Here is a 25686-nt window from a genome sequence, read left to right on the forward strand (position 1 = left end):
TTTATTTTCATGCCTGTGCTGGGCCTCATGCTCTCCCTTGTCTTTTTCCACTCAAGGCTGGCGTGCGAATACTTGAGCAACACTTGTGTACTTTGGTGGTTAATTGGAGGTAAGAGTCTCGAGGACTTTTTACCTGGGCTGGCTTTAAACTTTGACCTTCAAATCTCAGCCTCTGCTGAGTAGCCAGGATTACAGGTGTGAACCACCAGTTCCTAGCAAAACAAGGCCTTTTAAAGTGTCTCCCACTAGTTCTCCAGCCTCAAGCCTGGAGAAGAAAGGTCATAGGTCACACTGACTCGCCTCTGTGTGCATGAGGGGTGAGATGAGGCGTGGAGAGCCCCCTGTCAACTATGTGTATCTCTGACCAGTGAGAAAAAGGGGCACACCTCAGGGGACCCTCACACGTGCCCGTCCACTGCCAACACGTTCGGCTTTAAACGTTCATTTAGGATGTTTATCGTTCCCCAACCTTTAGCTCTATTTCTAGATCCTTGGCCCTCCCCCAGGGTGGGTGGGCTTTTTCTGAGACTAGCAGATTGGCTCTCAGCAGCCCTGACCAGAGACACACAGGGACTATGTTCAAATTGGTCATGATTGCCTGAACATGGAAGTCTTACCTTTCTAATCCAACGAAAGCTGGCAGGGTGGCAACTGCGTTCACCTTGTCCTGGTGGTTGAGCTCCTGCTGTCTAGTCCTTCCTTGTGCCCAGTGCCCTGGCTGTCATCAAAGGGAGAGCGAAGGTGGTACTGACTGCTATGTGATGGCGTTTGTAAGCATACCAGGTAGTCATTACCCAGGATGTCGAACTGTACAGCAACTGGCACCCTTGTCCACTCAAGACTTTCTGATTTATTTTTCCCCGAAGCACTTCATCAAGGGACGTAAACCATCGCTGTCTTAAAGCTTCTTCTGCTTCTCTGGAGACTATAGTGAACTTTTTCTAATTGTTCTTTCTGCCTCTAATCCACCTTGACAACCAGGATGTAGGCTAAAACGGTGTAGAACTTTATTCCTAAAAGTCAATTTCTCTCTCGGTGGGGAGGGGAGTCTTGCTCAGGGCAGGGCCTGGCGTCCCGGGACCGGTGAAGTAAACGTCTGTCTGTCCTGTCGTTTGTTCCAGAGCTGGTGATGCTGCTGGAGTGGTGGTCGGGCACGGAATGCACCCTCTACACCAACCTGAGGGCCTACTCCAAGTTCGGGAAGGAAAACGCCATCGTGGTCCTCAACCACAAGTTTGAAATTGACTTTCTGTGCGGCTGGAGTCTGGCTGAGCGCTTTGGGGTCTTAGGGGTAAGTGGGAGATGAGCAACACAGCTCGCACCGCTGTCTCCGCATCACACCATAACTTGGCCGCTTGCTCCCGTTCAGATCTGCAGGAGAATCGGCAGCTTTTGCACAGTGCAATGTATATAGTAACTGCTTGAAACCAAGGCTGACATTGAGTGAGCAGTAACAAGAAGTACCCAGCCACGAGTACATAGCAGGCACTTGACAGCTTATTCACCCTTTGTGGTTAGTTTATTCAACCCTCACTGAAACACCCGTGAATGGGGTATATGCTGTACCCTCGCCTTATTTTATGTAGTGCTTGGGGCTGGAACTTATGACCTCATGTTCCTACAAGGAACATCACAGCTGATGGGTCCAGCTTTTTTTGTTGGTTAACTGGAGATGAGAGTCTTACTGCCAGGGCTGACTTTGAACTATGATCCTCAGATCTCAGCCTCCTGACTAGTTAGAATGATAGGTATGAGCCACTGATGCTAGCTCATCTTCTTTTCTTTTCTCTTCTTTTCCTTCCTTCCTTCCTTCCTTCCTTCCTTCCTTCCTTTTTTGTACTGGTCCTAGAACTTCAGCTCAGAGCCTGGGCAATGTCCCTGAGCTTTTGTGCCCAAACTTGGACTCTACCACTTGAGCTACAGCTCCACCATCAGCTACTTTCTTTTCTTTTTTTCTTTTTTAATTGTAGATTAGAGTCTCACAGACTTTCCTGCCCAAGCTGGCTTCAAACTGCAATCCTCAGATCTCAGCCTCCTGAGTATCGAGGGTTACAGGTGGGAGCCACCAGCCCCAGCCCCAGCACCCATCCTCCTAGTTATAGACTTGGAGCATTCTGCTAAGGGTCACATAGCTGCAATGGCCTGGGTTTGGGTCTAGTTTGACTCAGGCTATATTTTTAATTGCTCTGTACCACCTCTTGCTTGGCTAAGCAGGCAGCATGCCCGCTCGGGGCTGGGATCGCTGTAGGCTGTGGCACGTGGCAGCCCTGAGTGAGAAAGCCTGAATAGCAGAACTCAGAATTACCATCAAGTGCTGTTTCTCTCCAGTTGGTTCTGCACGGGCTCGCCCGCCCTGGAGCGGGGTCTCCAGTTTGTCATCGTGAATACGTGGAGGCGTCACGCCTGAGCTGCACAGAGCAGTGAGCGCAGATCGCTGAGGCCACACCGGCCTTGCAAGGGGAGCCACGGCTTGCTGTTGGTGCAGGGAGGGAAAGTTCCTGGCCCTTCTAGGACTTAGTTATGCACCCCACATACTGCCAAGGGTCGCAGCCACCTCATATTTGATTTTGGTAGTCCATCAAAACAAAAATCATAGTGTTTGTAATTATAGAAGATAGAGACCCAGCCAGATAGGACGGGAGGAGCGTCTGTCTGGGCAGGCAACTGTCCTGCGGACAGTTTCTTCTTGACTTCTGTGGAATGTTTGTACTTGTGTTTGTAAGGTGTGTGTGAGAGTGTGTGTTTCAGGCCCATAGTCTCCCTGTACCTAACCTCTGGGGGTCTATGGCCCAAGACAATCCAAACATGCCTGAAGCCACGGGAGTGCCCAGCTCCGGCTGTATTGCCGTGCTGTACGCTCACACCTGTGACAAGTCTCACCAAAGAATTAGCATCGTAAGAGAGTAATAATCACGAATAATAAAGTAGGACCATTTTCATAATGACACACCGTGCTAAAAGTTGTTTACATTTTATGCGGTGTTTATTTCTACAGCTCTCCAAGTTATCACGTAACACGATTGATTGTGGGTAACTGACTCCAAGGCTAGGTGGAGCCCCTGCCTTCTTCTGACTTGGAGTCCTAGACAGAGGTTTCTAGAACTGTAGTTTGTGACCTCTCTGAGGGGAGACCACTCCTTAAAATGACCTCATCCGTGACCCAGTTTGTCAGCCACATGGCTGGCCCAGGCCCCTTTGTTTCTGGAGGAAGAATACCAGCTGGCTGTCAGGACTGACCTCTGCCAGGCCAGCACGGCTCTCCTGGGCCCTGACTCTCCACTGGCCAGGAGGCCAGCTCTCCCAGGCCCCTGGGCAGCTTTGCTGACTTTCCTGCAGAAACACAGACGCCAGTCATCTGTTTACCTCTTCCAGGCCTGGGAGCCTGTGGTGGATGTGGTCTTCCGCCCCCAGCTGCCTTCAGCTTTCAGCCCCGCCCCGAGGCTGTGTGACCCGAGCTCCTGGCGTGGGCCACGCCCCCTTCTTGTACTGTGTCTAGTCCTTGCTCACTGTCATTCACTTTTTATGAGTAAACTCCATTGGTGTAGTGGCTTGCGCATGGGCAGTGGCTTGCGAGTCAGACTCCCGCGCTTGTGCGCGCTCTCTCTCCCTGTCTCTCTCTCTGTCTGTCTGTCTGTCTCTCTCTCTGGAAGGTTCTGGGAGTAAAGGCAGGAGACCCAGCTTGGAGACCTTTCGGTACCTGAAATGGCAGGCCGGCCGTGGTGGGATGGGGACCCCCGTGCCCTCTTGACTCCTGTCCTCCCTTCCTTAGGTAGGGAGGAGGCTGCAGGAAGTAACGAAGGGGAGGAGCTGGGAGGAGCACGGGGAGGCACAGAGGTCAGAGCCAGCAAAGGCAGGCACACACACAAAACGGGACTGCTGCACACGGAGACAGAACCCGGGCCAGAGAGCGGACGCAGCGTTCTTACCACCTTCTACCTGACACAGCCTCTTCTTATAGTACTTGATCAGCAGTATCTCGTGTGTGTGTGTGTGTGTGTGTGTGTGTGTGTGTGTGTGTGTAAAATTGTGACCTTGCACATACATGTGTGCATGCATAGGTCCTGGGGCTTAAACTCAGGTCTGGGCACTATCCATGAGCTCTTTTGTTCAAGCCTAGCACTCTACCACTTGAGTCACACCTCCATTTCCAGCACCTTTTTTGGTGCTTAATTGGAGTTAAGAGTCTGAGGACATTTTGCCTGAGCTGGCTTTGAACTGCGATCCTCAGACCTCTGCCTCCTGAGTAGGGAGGATTACAAGTGTGAGCCACCAGTGCTCAGCGGCCAGGAGTATCTTAAACATGTTTTTGTTTAATTAACTAATTAATTAACAGTTAAATAACATATGGTTCTGAGATCCTCATGAAGTGAAGAGATTGCTTTTTAGTGAAGGAAAAAAGGAGGTTTCTATCCAGGCATTTTTTTCTTCTTCTGTATCAGCACAAGAGGAAATGAGTTCAAATGAAAGTAAACAAGATTCCTGAAACTCTTGAACAGTGTTTATTATGTGGTTTGAAGAGAAAGTGGGAGATGGAATTCTTTCGATCCTGGGAAGAATCAAGCCCCATTGGCTGATGAGCTTGCCGGTCAGTCTAGTAGTCTGCCCTGGAGGCCCAGCTTCCTGGCGGCCCAAGTTCCCGGAGGCTGCATCGTTATGGCAGGGTGGGACTCCACAAAGACTATGCGTGGGGTCTCTCAGACACAGGCTGGCTCTGTCCTCCCTGGGGACGGCAGTGGACGTGGCCCGTGGGCACGGGGGTGCCTGGAGTGGCCTGACTCAAGGTTTCTGCGGCTTCTTGTTCCTCATTAACTTACCTTCTGGCTTTGGTAGAAGATTCCTGCCTAAGTCAGATTGTCAAGTCTCTGTGCTGTGGTAGGCCCTGACCTATAATAAATAATAACAATAATAATACAGGGCCTGACACTTAACTATTTTAATTACTTATTAATTGTAATTATTATACCAATAAGTAATCATTATTATCAGTGCATGTCTTCTGGATTGTGCCTCAGAGGCTAATTTTCCTTCAGCTACTCAAAAGACGTTATCTGGCAGTGTGACAAGCCCCAAACTAAGAAGCTTCAAGCCGCAGGCCCAGAGCCTAGGACCCCTCCACTCCTGAGTGAGGGATCAGGCCCGGCCAGGCCCCGCTCCGCACAGCTGCGTGAGGTGGTTGTCAGGGTCATGGGCTGATCTGAAGGTCAGACGAGCACCCCTGCCTTCATGCTCACTCGGGGGCTCCATCCCTGTCGGCAGGCCTTGACACAGCCCCTTATACGTGGAAGCTCCTTCTTCTAGGGCATAACAGGTAAAAAGAGCAACAGTGAGCACTCAGCGTTTTTTGTTTTTTGCCAGACCTGGGGCTTGAACTCTGGGCCTGGGCGCTGTCACTGAGCCTCTTTGTGCTCCAGGCTAGCATTCTACCACTTGAGCCGCGGCACCACTTCCGGCTTTTTCTGAGTAGTTTATTGGAGATAAAGAATTTCAGTGCTGGGCGCCGGTGGCTCACGCCTGTCATGCTATCTACTCAGGAGGCTGAGATCTGAGGATCATGGTTCAAAGCCAGCCTGTCTCTTATCTCCAATAAAACCACCAGAAAACTGAATGTAGCACTGTGGCTCCAGTGGTAAAGTGCTCACCTGGGTCTGCAGAGCTGAGGGACAGCGCCCAGGCCCTGAGTTCAAGCCCCATGACCAACAAAAACAAAAAAGAAAAGAAAACTTTCATGGGCTTAGCTCAGGCTGGCTTTGAATTGGGATCCTCAGACCTCAGCCTCCTGAGTAGCTAAGGTTACAGGTGTGAGCTAGTGCCACCCACCACGTGCAACATTTTCATAAGGGAATTTAGAAGAGACATGCCATTACTTTATTTTTTTCTTCACTGCAGAGTTTTTTTTGTTTTTGTTTTTAATTGTTATTATAGTGGCAATGTACAGAGGGGTTACAGTTACACACGTTAGGCAAAGAGTACATTTCTTTTTGGATAACATCAGCCCTTCCTTCCCTCTCTCTCTCCCAGCTTTTCTTTCCCACCCCACCTACAAGTTGTATAGTCGATGTTCAATACAGTGTCCAGTGGGTACCATGGCTGCCTTTATTCACCCTTTATCCCTCCATTTCTGTGCACCCCCCAATAACTTTTGGGTGTATGTCTGTGACACCGAGGGTTTTGACTAAGCAAGTATTTTACCACTAGAACCAGACCCTGCCCTTTTGGGTTTTTATTTTGTTTTGTTTTTAATTAAAATGGGTCTCTTGATCCTCTTGCCTCTACCTCTCCACTAGCCTAGACTACAGCCCAGCTTTCTCGAGTAATCAGATTACATTTGTCTGAAGTGAACTTGTGGAAGTGGAGATGTGGCTTAAGTGGTAGAGTGCTGTCCTAAGCTCAAGCTCCTGGACCAGCACAACGACGACAACAAGACAAAACAAAAAGAGTTGAACTCAAGGGAGGAGACAAGGATTTCGGGCCAGCCCAGGGGCTTGTGGCAAGTGGCCAGAGATCTTACTCAGGAAATACAATTTATCTATCATGGAGATGGAATGAAATTTTTTGTTACATTTCTTTGTGCAGAGAGCAGTGGGAAGAAGAGAAGAGCTGAGGGACTGCAGGTCCCTCACAAACCAGTGCCTGGACTTACACATAAGGATTCTTGATGATGAAGATGATGATGATGATGATGATGATGATGATGATGATGATGATGATGATGATGGTGATGGTGGTGGTGATGGTGATGGATGATGATGATGATGATGGTGGTGGTGGTGATGGTGATGATGATCTTGATGATGAAGATGATGATGATGATGATGATGATGATGATGATGATGATGATGATGATGATGATGGTGATGGTGGTGGTGATGGTGATGATGATGATGATGATGATGGTGGTGGTGGTGGTGGTGATGATGATGATGGTGATGATGATGATGGTGGTGGTGGTGGTGGTGGTGGTGATGATGATGGTGATGATGATGATGATGATGGTGATGGTGATGGTGATGGTGATGATGATGATGATGGTGGTGGTGGTGATGGTGATGATGATGATGGTGATGATGATGATGGTGGTGATGATGGTGATGGTGGTGGTGATGGTGATGATGATGATGATGATGATGATGGTGATGGTGATGATGATGATGATGGTGATGGTGATGGTGGTGGTGGTGGTGGTGATGGTGATGATGATGATGATGATAGTGATCAAGCTGTGGGCACTTTTCAAACCCTAGCCTGGGGTCAGGGGAGGCGCGTGCTGTGGGAGCTTCCTACAGCACGCACCGCTGGTACTCTGGGGTAAGAGGCCCAGCCTTGCCCTCAGCTCCCTGCAGTCTGTGATGACAGGACAGGATCAGAAATAGCACTCGGCCCAGTGCTGGTGCTTATGACCGTAATTCCAGCTACTCAGGAGGCTGAAATCTGAGGATTGCAGTTCAAAACCACCCCAGGCAGAAAAATCAATGAGACTTCTATCCCCAATTAGCAAAAATCCAGAAGTGGAGGTATGTGGCTCAGGTGGTAGACCACCAGCCTTGAGTGTAAAAGCAAAAGGAGAATACATGGCCCTGAGTTCAAGCCCCAATACCAGCACACACAAAAAGAGGGGAAGGTGCTGGTGGCTCACACTTATAATCCTAGCTACTCAAGAGGTTGAGATCTAAGAATTGGAGTTCAAAGCCAGCCAGGGTAGGAAAGCCTGTGAGTCTCTTATCTCCAATAAACTACCAAAATATCAGGAAGTGGAGCTGTGTCCCAAATGATGGAATGTTAGCTTTGAACAAAAATGCTCAGGGATGGCACCGCCCTGAGTTCAAGCCCTAGGACACACACACACACACACACACACACACACACACACACAAAGAAAAGAAAGAAAAGGAAAGGAAAGAAAGAAGAGAAAGAATTAGCCTTATCAAAAACAGCTCTTTCTTTTCTCCCTACTTTCTCCAGAGTGCATTTCTCTGGCAGGGGTGAAAGGGGAGGGTCAGCCTTGGCAAAACAATGCTGGATTCCAGTCTCTGAGAACTTGACCTTGGCTCTTATATCCACTGGCTGTGTGGCCTTGGGGGGTGTGTGGGGGGGACACATTTGCTGGCTGTTCTGATCCTTGATTGCAAATTCTTAGCAGTCTTATGTGCTGAATAGAATGAGTCAGGTACCTAGGTTCAAATGCCTATTACCAAATAAGTGCAAGGCAGTCCTTTCTTCTTTGAGCATGTGGAGTTCATGGTTAGAAGGGGAAGGGAGGTGGGGGAGAGGGGTGGACACAAGGATGTTGTGCTTGGTGGGGTTTTTTACCAGTGGTTTGGCACTAGATCCCCCTGTAGCTAAACCTCCCTAGTGCGAAGCCTCGCATTATCTGAGCAGGCCGGGAAGTCTGCCGCTGTCTGCAGGCTGGACAGGCCCCACCGATGGGGGTGGCGGGGGACAAACCACCTACTTGTGGGGCCCGGTGTGGGCGATCAGTATCTCATGGATGTGGCACGCTGGCCGGGCAGGGAGCAGGCCGCTCAGCTGCGTCTCAGTTCATCACTCCGCACGGTCCCACACACGTCCGTGTGGTGGTGGTGTTTAAATATTTACCTATTGTTATTATGCAGTTGTACAAAGAGGTCTCAGGTGCACCCGTCATGTGATGAGTACAATGCATCTGCATCCATGCCACCCCTCCCCTCCCTCTCACCCATCTCTTCTCCCCCTCACCCCTGCCCTCAAATGACACAGTTCAGTGTGCGTATAACGGCACATGGAATATAATGAATACATTTGCATTAATTTTTTAAGTGCTGTGCTGGGTGAGACCCAGCAGCCCCGTCTCCCACAGAGTAGCATGCTCTGGGCATGTCTTGGACCAGCCAAAATCAGACTAGTTGTAACCAGGCTGGCCTGCAGAGGACTGGGCCTTTGCTGCCTGTCTCCCTCTCTCCCTTCTGTGTACAGCCCTGGCCAGCTGCTCCCACCTGGGCCTAGACTGTGACCAGCCCTGCAGGGCTCTGGCTGCACTAACTGAACCCTGCCCCGCCCCGAGGCCCTGTGCCTCCACCTACAGCTGCCCTGCAACACCTGCCCCCAGCTGGGTGTGCCTGTGGGACAGGTGGGGGGGCCTGCTCGGCTGCTGTTATCTCCGCCCTTGGGGAGTCCCGTCCCTGCCCTGTCCTGTGATGCCTTCTGCTGCTCCTCCTAGGACTCCAGGTCCAGGGCCTGACCAGAAGGCCCAGGCGGGCCATCCCCAGAGTGAGCAGGGCTGAGAGGGCATTGCACAGCACCCCCCTCTCCCCACCACAGCCCCTTGAGCCAAGTCAGGTGCTGTAAGTGTCCTCCAGCCTCTCCCCCCCTCACCCCTGGGGTCCCCACAGGGCCCCTCCCCTCCCCGTGCACTGTTGTATTCCTGTGGAAGGAAGGAAGTCTGGGGCTGGCACAGGGGGGGGAGGTCGGGTGGGGTTCACATGATCAGGAGCCGAGGAGCCCCGGGCCCCGGCTGGACCTGGATGAACGGGGCAGTTATGTCCAGTGTGCCGCCAGACAGCTCTCATTCCGTGTTGGTTAATGCATCTCCCCTGTGGCTGTGACAATGGTGAAACACGGTTCCTTTTGTCTGGGGACTCATGAGGATTTTCCAGTTGTTTCCCGTTTCCCACCTTTTCCTTGAGCATCGGAGGGGGCCTGGCATGGGACACCTGGACGCGGGAAGTCGCTCAGGTCTTGGTATTTACACACACACACAGTCATGCACATACACTCATACTTGCGTGCACATGCACATGGATACACGTACATGCACGCGCACATGCACATGTGTACACTCACATGCACACACACGCACACACACACACACACATTTGCCTCTTGTGGACTTAGCCTGGCCCTCCCCAGCCTGGGGCGCGGGGTGCAGCAGCTAGCCGAGCCTCCCCGCTGCCCCCAGCTTTCAGATCCTCTTTACCCACAGACTGGGGGGCTAGGGACATGTCACCCTTCCTCTGTGCCCAGCACCTGCACTGTGCCTGGTTTGTCTAAAGAGGAGCTTACCGAACACCTCTGTGTGGAGTGGTCAGGCTGAGGGGCTTACACACCACAGCAGACAGCGCTGAGCCGCCCGCTTGACTTGTCAGCCTGGGGGGGGGGGGCTGGACAGAGGGACCCCATGGAACTGCTGCTATGCAAACAGAGCAGTTGAATGAAGAGCACTTTAGCCTGAGTATTTTAAACTAATGTCCCATCCAGTTCAGAGTTCACCTAGGGACCTCATTAAGCAGTGAGTGGTGAGTGAGCCACATGACAAGGAACTTCTGGTGTCACGGCCTGGAAGCCAGGAAACCGTGTTCATACAAAGGTCAGAGGCCATCCAGCTGGTTAGTCCCTGCCCCAGACTGGTTTCTGCCGGTTCCTGGTAGTAGTAAGGGGAGAGGGCGACATCCCAGGAGCCGGGCTGAAGGAGGCGGCCTGCCGGCTCCACTCGGTCTTCTCACTTCTCAGCGGCCGGCTTGGAGAAAACCTCAACTAGAAAGGCCTCACTCCCTCCTCCACCTCTGTCCCCCGCCTCGCCTCCCCCCTCTCTCCTTCACACACACATGCGCACGCGCGCAAACACAAGACACTTTGAACCCTAGGACACGCAGGATGGCCAGGCGAGGCCCCAGCCCTGCGGGCGGCTCTCCTGTGCGTCCTGCTTGTTTCCCAGGATCCACTGGGACTGTTGCTTCTCGTGGGTCGGCGAGTCAGGTCACAAAGTGAGCGTCCTGCTGGTGCTCAGCAGACAGCGACCAAAGAAAGCTAACTGCAGATGCTCTTGTGGGTTCTGTGTGTGGTCACGGAGTTGGGGCTGTTGTAACCGTGTTGCGGCGTGGTTCAGTGAGCCGGTGGGTAGCGGTGGGCCCTCAGACCCATCCCTGCCCACGCCGTTGAACACCCGCGCCAAGCTCCCATTGGTTCCCACGCTGCGGCGTCGTGGTGTGCTGTAACACCACGAGATGTGAATCGGTGTCTGGTGACAGCCAGGAAAACTTTGCTCAGCAAGGCTCAGCGTGCTGAGCAAAGCCGTCCACCGAGCCCCGCGGCGGCTTCCTTAACATCAGGACCAATGGCCACCGTTTTCACAAGGAAAGGAAAAGAAGCGAAATGTCTTCAGCCTGAGGGAAGAGTTTCTAGGCTGGTCTTTTAATGAGTCTCTTATTACTAAACATAAGTGACATGAGGATGTAGCCTTTTGGTAGTTTCCAGGATTTTAAGGCTGAAAAGACACATTAAACAAGGTTCCTTTTGCGCATCACAGACCTTTGTGTGCGTGTGCGTGTGCGTACACACGCACACACGTGCTAGTACGGGACGCTGGGGGCCTTGGCACCATCCGTTACCTTTCTCGCTCAAGACTGGTGCTGTCCCAGCTCTGCCAGGGTCTGGATGCTTTGCACCCCGCAGCCGTGGGTGTCAGCCTCAGACACAAGCAGGTTCTAGTCTTCCCTTTTTCTGGTGATCAGCTATATGCTGTGTGCCTCTGGCCTCAGTTTAATCATCTGTAAAATGGGGTACATATTCCTGTTCATTTAAATCACACCGGCAAGGCCTCCCTCCCACATCTGCAAGATCTGTCTCCCGCTGGAATTTGCATATTGGATTTGTATCGAAAACAAAACTCATCAAAAACAAATGAGTGCTGTTACGAGGTGTTTGTGCCTTTTCTTCCTCACGGTGGAGGGAGTAAAGGTTTGTCTTAAACACCACTGAAAAGGGCTCTTGACACCATCCTATTCCATGCAGCAGGGAGGGACATGGCGGTGGTCCTGGGCTGAGCTGTGGGGAGACAGGAAGGGACAGAGGACAGGGAAGGGACAGAGGACAGGGAAGGGACAGAGGACAGGCCCAGGGCACCGCGGCCTGGGCCCCTCCTAAGTTAGAGGCTCACCACACAGCTGTCACGGGCACAGCTCAGGCTGCCGTAACTATCTGCACTCAGTAGTGGAGGAACGACTTGATTCTAAAGTGAAGGATGAGAATTGCAGGCGCCACGTCCACTAGACACAAAGCCCCAGTGCCCCTTCCCCTCCCTCGCACTGAGTCTCTGTGTGTCCACAGCCTGGCGGAGCCTGTGTGGTTTGAGTTCACTCTAGCAGGCGGGGACTCAGACTCGGGACCCCGATGGGGCTTGTCTCCTGCCACAGGGATAAAGGATAAAGGGATGGGTAGAGCGAGGTTCCCAGGCTGAGAGCCGCCAGCCGGCTGATCTGCCAGCCGGGGGACCCCGAGAGCCTCCCCAGAATCCCACTTGCTGCCGGCAGAGCGGAGGCTTCGCTTAGGATCAGGTGAGATGTGAGGGCCGAGCTGACACGCTGACCACTGTGCAGCAGACACAGCAAGCGTCATCGACAAGAAGGATCCAGAAGGTGTTGGTGACCCCTGGAGCCTCCTCAAGACCCTTGCCCGTCTCCAACTGGTGGCTGGCTTGTTGGCGGATCCCGCCCTCTCCCGGCCTCTGGCTGACACGCTGCAGAGGGCACCAAGGCACGGGTTTGGCTTCACTGTGTTCTAGAACTCTCCCCGAGGCCTTCGGTGTGAACCTTCACTCTTTTCCACTAAGAACCTCAGAACAGCCACCGGAGGGGCTCTCCAGTCTCCTTCACGGCCCCTGCGCTGTCCCTCTGTTTCAGAGTTCCAAAGTCTTGGCGAAGAAAGAGCTGGCGTACGTCCCGATCATCGGCTGGATGTGGTATTTCACGGAGATGATCTTCTGCACGCGCAAGTGGGAGCAGGACCGGCAGACGGTGGCCGCGAGCCTCCTGCGCCTGCGGGACTACCCCGAGAAGTACTTTGTGCGTAGTCTTTGCCCCGGGCAGCCAGACCCCGTGAGCCCCGACCTGCGTCCCCGCGCGCTGCCTCACTTCCGGTCTCCGGGCGCAGAGCTGTGTGTGACCCGGAGCGGGGTGTGCCCCTCCTGGTCCCCCAACACTGCGCACTGACCCTCCACCAAGTAAAGACTTGGGAGCCGGGGCAAAGTGTATTTGAACATGTAAGGCACCAGGGACACGGAGGAAAGCCTCTCAGTTATTGGTGGGTTGGTACAAACCCGCAACTCAGGCTCCCAGCTGGTCATGTGAGGTCTTGTCCACCTTCTCTGTGGCAAGAAGGAGGGGGAGGGGGAGGGGAGGACGGAAGAAGGAAGAGGAAGGGGTGAAAGGGAGGGGGAGGGGTACAGACGTGTCAGTCTGAGAACGGGAAGAGGAGGCCTGGAAATCCGTAGCCCGGTGAAGGCCTATTGTCAGGGATTTGACTTCATCCGAGCTCATCTTTGTTTCCCAGGGACCCCAGGAAGGCAAAGGAGTGCCCCTGCTCCCAGGTCACCATTTCTCCTTAAATGCCCACTGCCCTTTTGCCTCTCCTTCAACCTGTGCAACCAGAGGGCTGTGTGTGACCTTCAGGCTTGGTGTGACCCTGGGATCCTGTGTGACCTCCTCCTTCTGCCTTCCAGTTCCTGATCCACTGCGAAGGAACACGGTTCACGGAGAAGAAACACCAGATCAGCATGCAGGTGGCCCAAGCCAAGGGCCTGCCCAGCCTCAAGCACCACCTGCTGCCCCGCACCAAGGGCTTCGCCGTCACCGTGAGGTGTCTGAGAGACGTAGGTAGGCACGCCACGGCCGTTGAGCCTCCCCCCGCCTGCAGTGGCCACAGCGCTGGTCTCTGGCAGCGTCCAGCCGACCATGTTAGGGTCTATAAGGGGATTCAGAACCTGGGTCCAGGGACCAGGCAGCACACCTGGCTGGCCCCTCCTGTTGCTGTTGCAAGCAAACAGTGCCCTCTGTTGGTCAGTCATGGCGTCACAGCAGGACCTGTATCATTGGGTGATTGGGGCCTTTCTTGCCCATCTGTTGGACAATGGTGAACTGACCTGTGGGCTGTGGCGGCTGACCTGTCCACTTAAGAGCCCTCACTGACCGCCTGTCAGAACAGAAGAAATCAGCAACAAGTTGCCCACTGCGGCTTCCCATCAGGCGGTCCTGTTTTCTTTTTACTCCTCCTTTTTCCTGTTCAAAATATATCTTCCTCATTCTTCTATGCGGCCTTACTTGTCTCCCAGCCCTGGGCTCTGGGGAGCGCTGGCCTTTCCATCCTGCCCAAATGTCTCGTTTCTGGAGCCTCTCAGGGCGTGGCAGACCTTCTCTGAGGTTTGTGCTCCAGGGCCACTGAGGAGAGGCTAGGCCCAGCTCCATCAGCAGAGGCAGGTCAGACGCGGCTCCCAGCCCCAGGACCCGTCCTCGTGGAGTAAAGGGCTCGAGCACAGAACTCGTCCACAGTCGGGTCCCGTGGATTTAGCTGAGGCTCAGAAGGTGTGCCCAGGGTGGCATTTCTCTCTTGTATCCTGGGGCTCAGCCCCACCTCCAGCCCCAGGGTGGGGAGCAGCCCCTGCCCAGGCACCCCCCGCCCCTGCAGAGACAGCACATCTGCAGGCTCTTCCTGGGGTCCAATAGTGGGCAGAAGAAAATGGATGGTGATGTTCTCACTTTTGAGTCTTGGCTCCTCCTGTTGACCTTTGCACCCGCTCGTTTCATTTGTAGCAATTGCACACGTAAAGGGGTCCGTCGAAGGGTCGGGCGCGGCAGTGAGCACCTGACCTCTGCCATTGCAGACACCGTGTGGCAGAGGAATCATCCACTTCCCAGAACTGGGCTGGGAGGGCGGGGTGCCCCGTCTGAGCCTGCAGGGTCTCCCTACAGGGAGACCGCTCTGGATCCCAGACATTCCGCTGCACCTCCCTCCTGCCCATCTGATTCCACCACGTGTTTGGGTTCCATCCAGTCCTCTAGTCACAAAGTCTTCTGTCGTTTGACCCAATAAGCATTTCTTACCTTAGGCCAGCTAGGGTAGTGATTTTTAGACACAGGCAACACGCTGACAGTTAACACATCATTGAGTAGAGCCACTGGAAGCAGAGAACTTGTCCCATCCTTATTTCAGCTGGTTATAATTCTAATTCTTTATGGTCTTGCCAGCAAGATGTAAGACAAGGTGTATAGTTGTCTTATTTTCCTTCTGGAGGCAAACAATGTGCGTAGAATGATTATACTTTGGTGAGCCAGACTCACTCTGGGATCACAAAGTTTGGATTAATTGGTTTTCTTTCTGCACTTGTTTCAAGATGGCGTTTGCTGACCATAACAGGCTGTGCGCATATGAGAAAGTTGCGTATCATTGTCATTATGACCTAGATTCAGGCTTGCAGTATTGCTTGATAGTTGCTCTGACCTCAGGATATATGGTCATCTATTACTAGGTCATTCTGGGCTTTTCTGACTGCACAAATGATGCCTGTGCAAGGTAAAACACTGAACAATACCGAGAACCGTGATGAAGAAATCTGTACTCGCTCCGTGACGTTGTAGACACGTTAGTGACGTGAATGTTCAGGGTGTTTTTCTACCAAACAGACCTGGGTTCACCCGTGTACACTGCTTTGTGTTTGTCTTATTTTTGTAGTTCCAGCTGTATATGACTGTACACTCAATTTCAGAAATAATGAAAATCCAACACTGCTGGGAGTCCTAAATGGAAAGAAATATCATGCTGATTGCTATGTGAGGTAAGTTAGTTCCATTTGATTTTTAGAAAAAGCCCTCATTTCTAAGTAGATAAATCCCAGGTGACTAAGAGATCTCCATGCAGAGATCTGGTTTATTCCTTCTTGCTTGCGGTCTGTTTGGCGTTGCACACGTTTGCATTGAGTTCATATTAGGAAGGGAGAGGGGCATCCTGCGCTTGGGGATAATCTGAAGAGGTCTCCTTTCCCAGCTGCTTCCTCATCCCGCTTGTTTGTTTGCCAGTATTGAGGTTTGAACTCAGAGCCTGGGCTCAGTCCCTTGATTTTTTTTTTTGTCCTGTTCAAGTCTGGTTTGGGATACACCTGTACCTCTGGCTTTTGGGAGGGGGGGGTGTTCATTAGAGGTAAGAGTCTCACAGACTTTCCTGCCCAAGCTGGTTTTGAACTGCGTTCCTCAGAGCTCAGCCTCCTGAGTAGCAAGGATTACAGGTGTGGGCCACCAGCGCCCGACCTTCAGCTGCTTCTTATCACAGGTTCTGCGTGGACAAGGGAAGATGGCATTTCAGCCAGTCATTTGGAGATTTGAGTATAGAAGTGGCTTTTTGTTGTGTGGGAAGAGGGGTCTGCTCTGAAATATACACCGACCACCACAATTTAGAAAGAGGCTTGGACAGGCCTGGGGAACACGTCTGCAGTGTCTCACTTATGCGTGCCATTGCTGGCTCCTGCGATTTGATTGAAAACACTTCCACAAGACAGTAGATACATGAACTCTCCTCAGCCGCTTGTAGATCACACAATGGGTCTGACTTCCAGCCTCCAGAATGCCACCAAGATTAGTGGTAAACAGAACAGAAAGATGCCGCAGACAGTAAAACCCAAGCATGGTGGCTGGGAAGGTGGCTCAGTGGTAGAGCCCTTGCCTTGCATGCATGAGGCCCTGGGTTCGATTCCTCAGCACCACATAAGCAGAAAAACCGGAAGTGGTGCTGTGGCTCAAGTGGTAGAACACTTGCCTTGGGCTGAAGAGCTGAGGGACAGCGCCCAGGCCCAGAGTTCAGGCCCCACGACCGGACCCCCCACCCCCCCCCAAAAAAAAACCCAACCCTAGTGTGCGTGATCTGTGCGATTAGGTCAGAGACTGCCACGAAGATCCGCTCTGGGTTGGGTCACGCAGCATGGGTCTCTGAGGCGCTCCATCCTCCTCTCAGAAGGCTCTGGAACAGAGCTAGGCAAGTGGTGCACAGCTTTGTGAATGCCGGCTCAGCACGAAGGGCAGTGTGAATCCAGTGGCCACCAGCCCCCCCCCCCCGGCTCCATTGTTCCTGGGGAGATGGTTCTGGAGACTGGCAGACTCTGTTCCATCACGTCCTACCCGGTTTTCCCACCCCTCCCCCCCAAAAATACTCGAAGCACCACCATCATTACTGCTCCTGTTCCAATGGCGCCGCCACAGACTGCAGATAAGGAGGGAAAGATTAGCTGGATTCCTTCTGCCAGGGACAGAGCGAGCAGGTCTCCCCTGGACCCTTCCGTACTTGGCAGACGCTCTGCCCGGTATCTGACCCTGCCCAGGCAGGGCAGCAGCCTCTACCAGGCTGTTTTCTTAGGCAACTGCAACTCTCCAGGGCCCGAGTAGGAATCGGCGTGCCCGGCTGAGCTGTGATGCTGTCGTGCCCAGCCTCGGAGGCAGAGCGCGGAGCCGCCGCACACGCGTGTCTTGTGTGGGCGCTGTTGAGACCAGCAGCGTTCCCGTGGCGGCCACCCCGCAGAGGCGTGTTGAATGCTGCAGGCCCGCGTGCCAACCCAGTTACTGAAAAGAGCAGAACCATCTCAGCTTTCCCTGCAAACAAAGCGATCCTGGGCGGGCTTTCCTGGCCTTGAACCCAAGACCCACTCAGAGAGCTGAGGGGCAGACCCGCGCAGGTCAGAAAGGGAGAAGCAAGTAGTAGACGTTTCATGGAAATGCATAGAAGGCCCCCCAAAAGGCCAGAGAAAGGTTGTGGATGAGCTTGCAGGGCTGGGGAAGTCTGCCCAGGGAGGAAGGAGGATGGCATTCTACCTCTAGGAGCCCACGGCACCCTAAGTAGGATGAATGCCCCGCCCCCGAGGACAGGCCCTGTGTCTCCAGCCCAGGTGCACCAGGGCGTGAGGAGCGAGGACCCCGTAAAAGTCGTGGCAGGCGTGGGCTGTGCTGTGGGCAACATCGGGCACAAGTGAAATCCCCAGAGCCCACAGCCTGAGGATGGGGGGACAGGGGACACGGCACAGCGTCTCCCCGGCACCCATGCCCACCAGTGTCGAGATGGAGCGTGTGAGTAGCTTCTGGGGCACCGTGATTTGTGGGTCCCGTGCTAGAAAGGCCTGCGTTGGTGTCTTCAGCCTTTGGATTCATATGGAGAGGGGTGTGTGTGTGTGTGTGTGCATGCGTGTGCGTGCACGTGCGCGCACCCCAGTACTGGGCTTGAACTCAAGTCCCTTAGGGTTTTTTGGGCTTTTATTTTTTTGCTCAAAGCTGGCGCTTTACCACTTGAGCCCCAACTCTACTTCCAGTTTTTTGGTGGTTTATTGGAGACGAGTCTCACTGACTTTTCTGCCCAGTCGGGCTTCAGACTGCGACCCTCAGGTTTTCTGAGTTATCTAGGATTACAGGCATGAGCTCCAGTGCCTGGCCATTGTATGGGTAGATTCTGTATGTTTGATTGTCTCATGAGGAAACTAACGTAGCACCGTGCTCTCAGGGAGGGGCACGTATGGGGTTCGGGAAAACTTCCTGAGATGGAGATGGGAGGAGGCAGGCGTCGCTGCTCCTGATGGCATCTTGGTGCCACTGAGCTGCTGTTCCAGGCTTTCTGTGCATTGAAGGCCCCTCTGCACTGTCCCATGGTCTTTGATGCCTAGATAAGGCCCCCATGGCCAGCCCTGGAACTGGAACAGAGCTGGGGGGGGGGGCGGGCCGGGCCGCCTCCCGGCTAGCAGCTCTCTGCTTTTGCAGGCGGATTCCCATAGAAGATATCCCGGAAGACGATGACGAGTGCGCTGCCTGGCTGCACAGGCTCTACCAGGAGAAGGTGGGTAGCCGGCTGGCCTGGCCTCCAGCCTCCGGCCTCTAGCCCTCAGGCGTGAGTGGGAGCCACATTAAGCGTGGAAAATGCCTCTCGGGTCACCAGTCTGACCAGGAAGCAATGTCAGAACAAGCAACACCAGCTCTTAAAGGTCCCTTCCCGCGCTGGGCAGCCTCCCAGAGCCCCTCACCTACGCTGTCTGGGGCTGGCTCCCCAGGGTTACCTGCTTCTCTCCCTGCTCCAGAGGTCCTTGCTTGTGTCCTCTGAAGGCATCCACTGGGCAGCTGGACCCGCCCGTGATTGTAAGTTGCACGGTGATCCTAGGGCTCGAACTCGGGGCCTGGACACTGTCCCTGAGCTTTTTCACTCCAGACCACTTTGAGCCACAGCTCTGCTTCCAGCTTCTGGGTGGTTCATTGGAGGTAAGAGTGTCATGGACTTTCTTGCCCTGGCTGGCTTTGAACCACAATCCTCAGATCTCAGCCTCCTAAGTAGCTAGGATTGCAGGCGTGAGGCACCCATGCCCAGCTGTAAATTGTGTGTGCCTCGTGGGAGGCGGGCGGGTGAGCAGCTCCTGCAGCTCCTCCAGCCCTGGTAACGTGTGCATCCTCCATGTGTGTGCCTAGGGAAGGCGCCAGGGCTGATGGCAGCCTGTGTGCTGAGCCAGCACTCAGAGTGGCAAGGCCATGGGCATCCTGGGGGCGGGTCAGCAGGCCAGTGCTTCCTGTCACTCAGCTGCCAGCCTGTGTGGAAGCCATCACTGTCTCAGACCAGGGGTCCAGATGCTGAGCACGGGCACCTGCCTGTGGTCAGGACAACCTAGGCTGGCCAGCGCCAGGCCTCGGCTCTGCCCTCCTGCCTTTGGGGCAGGGGACACCCGAGCTGCAGTGAGCAGCCACTGTGGAGACCCCAGAGCTGAGACTCTGCGAGAGAGGCCCCCGTGAGGCCACGGAGCCCAGCGTGGCATCTGAGGCCTCCTCCTCTGTCCCCCAGGATGCCTTTCAGGAGGAATACTACAGGACTGGCATCTTCCCGGAGACACCCCAGGTACCCCCAAGACGGCCCTGGGCGCTGGTCAACTGGCTGTTCTGGGCCTCGCTGCTGCTCTACCCTTTCTTCCAGTTCCTGGTCAGCATGGTCAGCAGTGGTTCTTCCATGACGCTGGCCAGCCTGGTCATCCTCTTCTGTATGGGTGAGTAGAGAGTAAGAGGCTGAAGGCACTGCCTGGCTGGGGTGGGAGGGGCCACGAGAGGCAGCAGCCTTCCTGAGGAGCAGGCTGCCTGCCAATCACAGCAATGTCCTGCCCAGGAGGAACTCCAGCGGCTCTGGGAGCGCTGCCGGGGCCCCGCCCCTAAGGGCTGCTTTCTCAAGACTGGCTGGCCAGTCGAGCAATGATGCCTGGTAACTGTGGTTCTCACTGATTTATTTTATCGTTATTTCCTACCCCTCCTGGGTTCATGGGCCACTTGCCCTGGAGGTGACCCTGCTGTGTCACTGCGCCCGCCTTCTCTCCTGTGCTTCCTGGAGCCTGGGATGTGGGGAAAGGAATGAGGAAAAAATGAGGAAACTTCCTGTCCTGAAGGAGTCAGATATGGGCAGTCTCTGCTTCTCCAAGAGTGAGGAAATGCCTCAAAGTCATGAAACCATGTGTGTCAGAAGTGGACAGTTCTCTTATTCCTGTGGTGCATTAGGATGCTCTCTGTTCACTGCCGGAGAGCAGGGAAGGCAGCACGTGGCTGGGCTGCGCCTGTCCCCGGAGACAGAGGCGCCCCTGACAGCCCGGGGCCCTGGGCAGCTCAACGTCTACACAGATAACCCAACTCCCTGCAGCACGGCGTGCCGCCTCCACACAACACCGCGCACACCGCAGCGCCCTCTGCCTCCACCCGCCGCGCTAAGATGCCATGCTTCCTCTAACAGACCCTGCTAGTCTTTGGAGAAAGAAAAGACACAGTGTGAGGTTAAAAATGTACAAGAAATAGTGGAGGGTGCAGAAGAAAGCAGTGGCTTGGCAGCCCTCTCCCCCCACCGCCCCCTGTTGCTGGCCTTGATGGATCGAGCCACACTGAATCTCTGACCTCTTCCAATGGACTCCTCCCCAGGTGCCAGCGCACCCCCTCCGAGCCTGCCGCCTCTCTGCCCCAACTGCTTTGTGCTTGTACCTCTTCTCCATGTTCTGCTCACCTCCCTGTGCTCCGGGGACCTCCAGGACTAGGTCAGGACTAGGCCTCTCCAGTGTGTCCCCACCAGGCCAGCGTCGGCTCTGGAACTCATGCAGCTCTGCCAGACCGGCCGTGGGCTACATCCCCGCGCTTGTGGGCAGCTGGTGGGTCTTCTGGAAGCGGAGGGTTGTCTCCCGTGCCTGCCATCCCAGGCCAGGTCTGCTGGGAGCCAGGCTTTGTGAGAGCAGGGTCTTTGCTCCAATATTCATCCCAGAGCCCAGCGGCGGTGCTTGTGGGGTGCTAGGTGCCGGAGATCCTGGGGCTCCCAGTCTCCTCGACAAAGCCTGCTTGTCAGGCCTTCCAGCTGATGCCCTGTCTCCCCCAAAAGAATGCTCATTGCTTTGGACAGCAGGGTCCTGTGAAAGGCTGCACAGTGCCGGCCACGGTCGGTTCCTGGCCTGGACCAGGCCATGGAGGTGTACAGTGGGCGGCGGGGCCTCAGGCTTGTGATTGGCAGGCCGCTGCCGCCGCCCCATGGGTCTCCCCACCCTGGGGGTGAACTGCCCTGGGGGTCAGCTCCTGCTGCTCCTCACTCTCTCCCCCCTCTCTGCAGCCTCCGTGGGAGTTCGATGGATGATCGGAGTGACGGAAATCGACAAGGGCTCTGCCTACGGCAACATCGACAACAAACAGAAACAGAGTGACTGACGCGAGGCGGCATCCACTCCAAAGGGAACGGAGGAACTGGTGGCCTCGCAGAGCCTTCTTAGCAGGACGCAGCCCTGAGGCCGGGTCAAGCGGGAGTCACGTGCTCTCCAGCCAGAGTTGGGGCTCAGAGCCGGGGGAGGGGGAGAAGATGCTCTTAAATCTTTTTCCCCCCCCATATAAACTAGCGGGTTTTGGCTTTCTTTTCACTTGCACAGGTGTTTGTGCGTGTGTGTGCGTGCATGTGTGTGTGACAGGATCTGCTCTGTGTGTGTGTGTGTGTGTGTGTGTGTGTTTGTCTGATCGTTCAAAGGCTGGTTGAGGCTGCGGGGAGGCAGGGCTGGGGACAGAGGGACTGGCGTCTCCTGCTCTCCTTTGGTGCTGAGTCTTCTGTAACTCATGACTGCCAGAGACTGAAAAGTGCTTTAGAGAAGATCACTAAATTATGCCTCCAGAAAAATTAAAGTGTTTGTCTGGGTCATCAGTGGTGTGTTTACACAGATGTGCTGCCCTCTGTGTGTGGGCATTTGAGAAGAGTGCATTTTCACCAGGGAGCGGCCGGGGGTCCTGGGGTCGGGTAGCACCCACACAGAGACAGTCATTTGGGTGGATATGCAGACACATGATGGCCCCCAGCAAGAAACAGGGAGGGCAGGCCCTCCGCGCGGGGTGGAGGCTGGGCACGGGCCGACGAGCACAGGGCCCCCCCCCCCCCGCCACACCTCTGCCTCCAGCAGAGGCTCTGCAGGCAGCCTTGGCCTCCGCGCTGCTTAGACGGAGTCCCGCCATGTTGTCTTGACCATCGGCCCAGCGATCTGAAGAAGCTGGCCTTAAACATCAGGGAACTGGAGGTGTGGGTGGCAGGTGCCTGCCTTAAGCAAGAACAGCTGAGCAAGAGGGGTGGGGATGTGGCTCAGTGGTAGAGTATTTGCCTAGCATGCACAAAGCTTTGGTTCCATTCCTTAGTACCACATAAATAGAAAAAGCCAGAAGTGGTGCTGCGGCTCAAGTGGTAGAGAGCTAGCCTTAGAGCAAAAAGAAAGCAGCAGCAGCGGTTCAGGGACAGCGCCCAGGCCCTGAGTTCAAGCCCAAGAACAGGCAAAAAAAAAAGTGTGAGACCCCAAGTTCAAGTCTCAGTACTGGCCCCAAAAAATAAACATTTGAACATCAAAAGCCCTAAAATATAGCATACGTAATTGAACATTAAAAAAAATACAAGACAAAAAGGAGCCCAGCCATTCTGAGGCAGCTTGCAAGATGGCGCCACCCAGCAGCTCCCCCGAGCAGGGCGCAGCCTGGGTAATCCACAGCACCTGGTCCTCCCCCAGCTGCCCCGCACGGGGCCACAGCCCACAGAGGCGAGAAGGCATGCTTTTGGCTCCGAGCTTACACCACTGACCGGGTCTGCCTGTGCCACCTCCACTACCTTGAGGAGGGCCTGGCAGACTGGGCAGACAACAGGGAGAGAAGAAGGGGACCCAAGTACTCAACGGTGTGCCTCCCGAGGCCACACTGCGAGGGTCTGGGGGTATCTGAGACGAGCCAGGGTAGACACTCAACTGCCGGGCACCCGCCGCCTGGTAAAACCTGTTTTATTTACTGTTATCACGGGAAAGGTGAACTGGCCCGTGGGACACTGTCACCATCAGACCACCACGGGCTCATGGTGTCACATCTTCATGTGCGCTGAGCCACTTGGTGATAAGCACACAGGACCGACCTAGATGAGCCATGAATTACAGCTCTCTCACTGAAGCGACGACAGCCATGCTTTGCCGACACGAGAATGTTAGCAATGAGGAACGAGCGGAACGTGTCCTGGCTTCTCGGGGATACTGTGTGGGTGAGCCCAGCTCCGACTTTACACTGGCCAGCGTCCCAGAAGTCAGGGTGATGGGCCCCGGTGCATCAGCCACCTGCCCAAGGCCTAGCGTGCGGAGACCCAGGAGCTGGGGACAGCGCCTTGGGCAAGCAGGGGGCCTTAGAGCACTCAGGAGCACGAGCGCCTCCTGCAGGCCTGCCTCCGCGTCCTAGGGCTGACAGACTTCAGCTGAGGCTCTGAAACTCAGTCACTAAGTTCTAGTCAGCCATTCTCCCACCCTCTCACCTGTGAGTGCGGCCTCTGACTGCTGGGTTGCTGCACGCATGGGAGGAATCCAGCACTAAACGAACGGCGATGGTTAGGACGCTGCCTCCACCTGCCCACTTCTCCCGAAAGCTCAGGCATCACTCGGCAGCACCAAAATTGGCTACTTCTGCGCTGGTCTTCCATTTCAGAGAGGTGATCCAAGTTCTTAAGAATATTGGCCTACTGCCAACACTGGGACTCTAAGGGGCCCACAGATGATTCTTTTTCTCTGAATTACTCAGGTGGGAAACAGGATAAACAAACCAAGGCTGCTGGCTGGAGCTGCCAATGCAGGCTGGAGCAATTTCAGGAAGCAGTGGGATTTTTAATGGCATTAGAGCACAGAGAAGAATGAGGTTCGGGACAGCCGGCAGCGTGCCCGCCTGCCTGACCCTTCTGGGAAGAAGTGTTCTCTGTGGGGTGGGGACTTTTTTTTTTCTTTTGGTCGCTCATGGGGCTTGCACTGAGCCCGGGCGCTGTCCCTGAGCTCTTCAACACAAGGCAAGGGCTGTACTCTTTAGCCACAGTGCCATTTCTGGTTTTCAGGTATTTTATTGAAGAATCTTAGGGACTTTACTGCCCAGGCTGGCTTTGAACCGCAGTCCTCAGATCTTAGCCTCCTGAGTAGCTAGGGTTATAGGCGTGCGCCACAGGTGCCCGACTGGGGGTTGATTTTGCCCTGATTCTACTCCTGGTACCTCCTCCAGCTCCCTTGCTGTCTCCCACACCCATCAATGTCTTCAGCGAAGTGTTCTGGCTCCCAGCGTGGTTTTTGTTGTTTCCCATTCACTTTGGAGCCATCCTCCTGTTCTCCGAGTGGCAGGGACTGAGTGTACTCCTGGCTACCATCTCCATCCTGGCACAGCTCACGCTAACTTTGCCGGGAGTCTGTTGACACAGGGTGGCAGAGAATCTAGCGCGGTGCAGATGCTGCAGCCTGAAGGCAGGAGATTCAGTGCCCTTGTAGAAAACAAGCCCACGACAGCTGGAGCTGTGGGACACTGGCGAGATGCAGAGCAGGGAAGCCTTGATGGTTTGGGGTCTCACAGCCACGGAGGAGAAAGCTCATACAGTGTCACCCCAGTACCTCAGCGTCCTCCACACACATAAAGCAAAACCTTCACACAGTGATGACTAGTTTGAAAACAGCAGTTTTCCTATCATAACCCCAATGAGAACTGTGCAGCTAAAACTGGCCAGGGGCAGCACCAGCCCCTTCCCAGCAGAGCAGGCTGGGCTCCCGGCGCCTTCGCTGCTTGTCTGGAAAGATGGCAGCCAGAGCAGGGGCCCCGCCTTCTCCGAAGCGCCCGGGTGAGGCGGGGAGGGAGGCACTGGCTCCGGCGGGCGGCCTGGGGGCTGCGGCTGTCAGAGGCGAGCTCGGTGCCTATGACCCGCACTGGTGGTCTAGTGCATGCACGGAGGTGGGCCACGCTGCGGCCAGTAGACCAGTAGGCCGTCACAGCCACCCTGTCCTCCCCACGGTGACTAGAAAAGCACCTGCATCCTTGCTTTCAGCCTCTCTATGTCAACTGAGTCTGGAGTGAGTGTTCCTTAGGGAGAAGGAAATGCAGCCCAGCCGCCCTGCCATGGGGGAGCGGCTGGCTGTGGCTTGGGGCAGTGGGCCCTGAGACAGAGCCATGACAACCCGCGATGATCCAGTGGCAGTCTGACTTGAGTTTCCGTGAACACTTGCTTGAGCCAGCCAAGTCCCGGTCTCCTGCAGCGTGAGACCGGCCCATCCCATCAGCATGGTCCTGGTCTCCTGCAGCCTGAGACTGGTGCATCCCATCAGCACGGTCCCAGTCTCCTGCAGCCTGAGACTGGTGCATCCCATCAGCACGGTCCTGGTCTCCTGCAGCCTGAGACTGGTGCATCCCTTCAGCACGGTCCTGGTCTCCTGCAGCCTGAGACCAGCGCATCCCATCAGCACGGCCCTGGTCTCCTGCAGCGTGAGACCAGCGCATCCCATCAGCACGGTCCCAGTCTCCTGCAGCCTGAGACTGGTGCATCCCATCAGCACGGTCCCGGTCTCCTGCAGCCTGAGACTGGTGCATCCCATCAGCACGGTCCTGGTCTCCTGCAGCCTGAGAC

General features: G+C 54.8%; 1 protein-coding gene across 1 annotated transcript in view; it reads left to right on the forward strand.

The window, feature by feature from the left end:
• Positions 1 to 21911, forward strand: part of Agpat4 (1-acylglycerol-3-phosphate O-acyltransferase 4) — a 62504-nt gene extending 40593 nt beyond the window's left edge. The window contains exons 2-8 of the mRNA XM_013024543.1: positions 1122 to 1291; positions 12651 to 12812; positions 13469 to 13622; positions 15475 to 15577; positions 18531 to 18606; positions 19594 to 19792; positions 21376 to 21911. Of these exons, the coding sequence (XP_012879997.1) occupies positions 1122 to 1291; positions 12651 to 12812; positions 13469 to 13622; positions 15475 to 15577; positions 18531 to 18606; positions 19594 to 19792; positions 21376 to 21470 (959 nt within the window). The 3' untranslated portion in view covers positions 21471 to 21911. The remainder of the gene's footprint in view (positions 1 to 1121; positions 1292 to 12650; positions 12813 to 13468; positions 13623 to 15474; positions 15578 to 18530; positions 18607 to 19593; positions 19793 to 21375) is intronic.
• Positions 21912 to 25686: the final 3775 nt, after the last annotated feature.

Source organism: Dipodomys ordii, unplaced genomic scaffold (genome assembly GCF_000151885.1).
Source record: "Dipodomys ordii isolate 6190 unplaced genomic scaffold, Dord_2.0 Scaffold77, whole genome shotgun sequence".
Lineage (NCBI taxonomy): Eukaryota > Metazoa > Chordata > Mammalia > Rodentia > Heteromyidae > Dipodomys > Dipodomys ordii.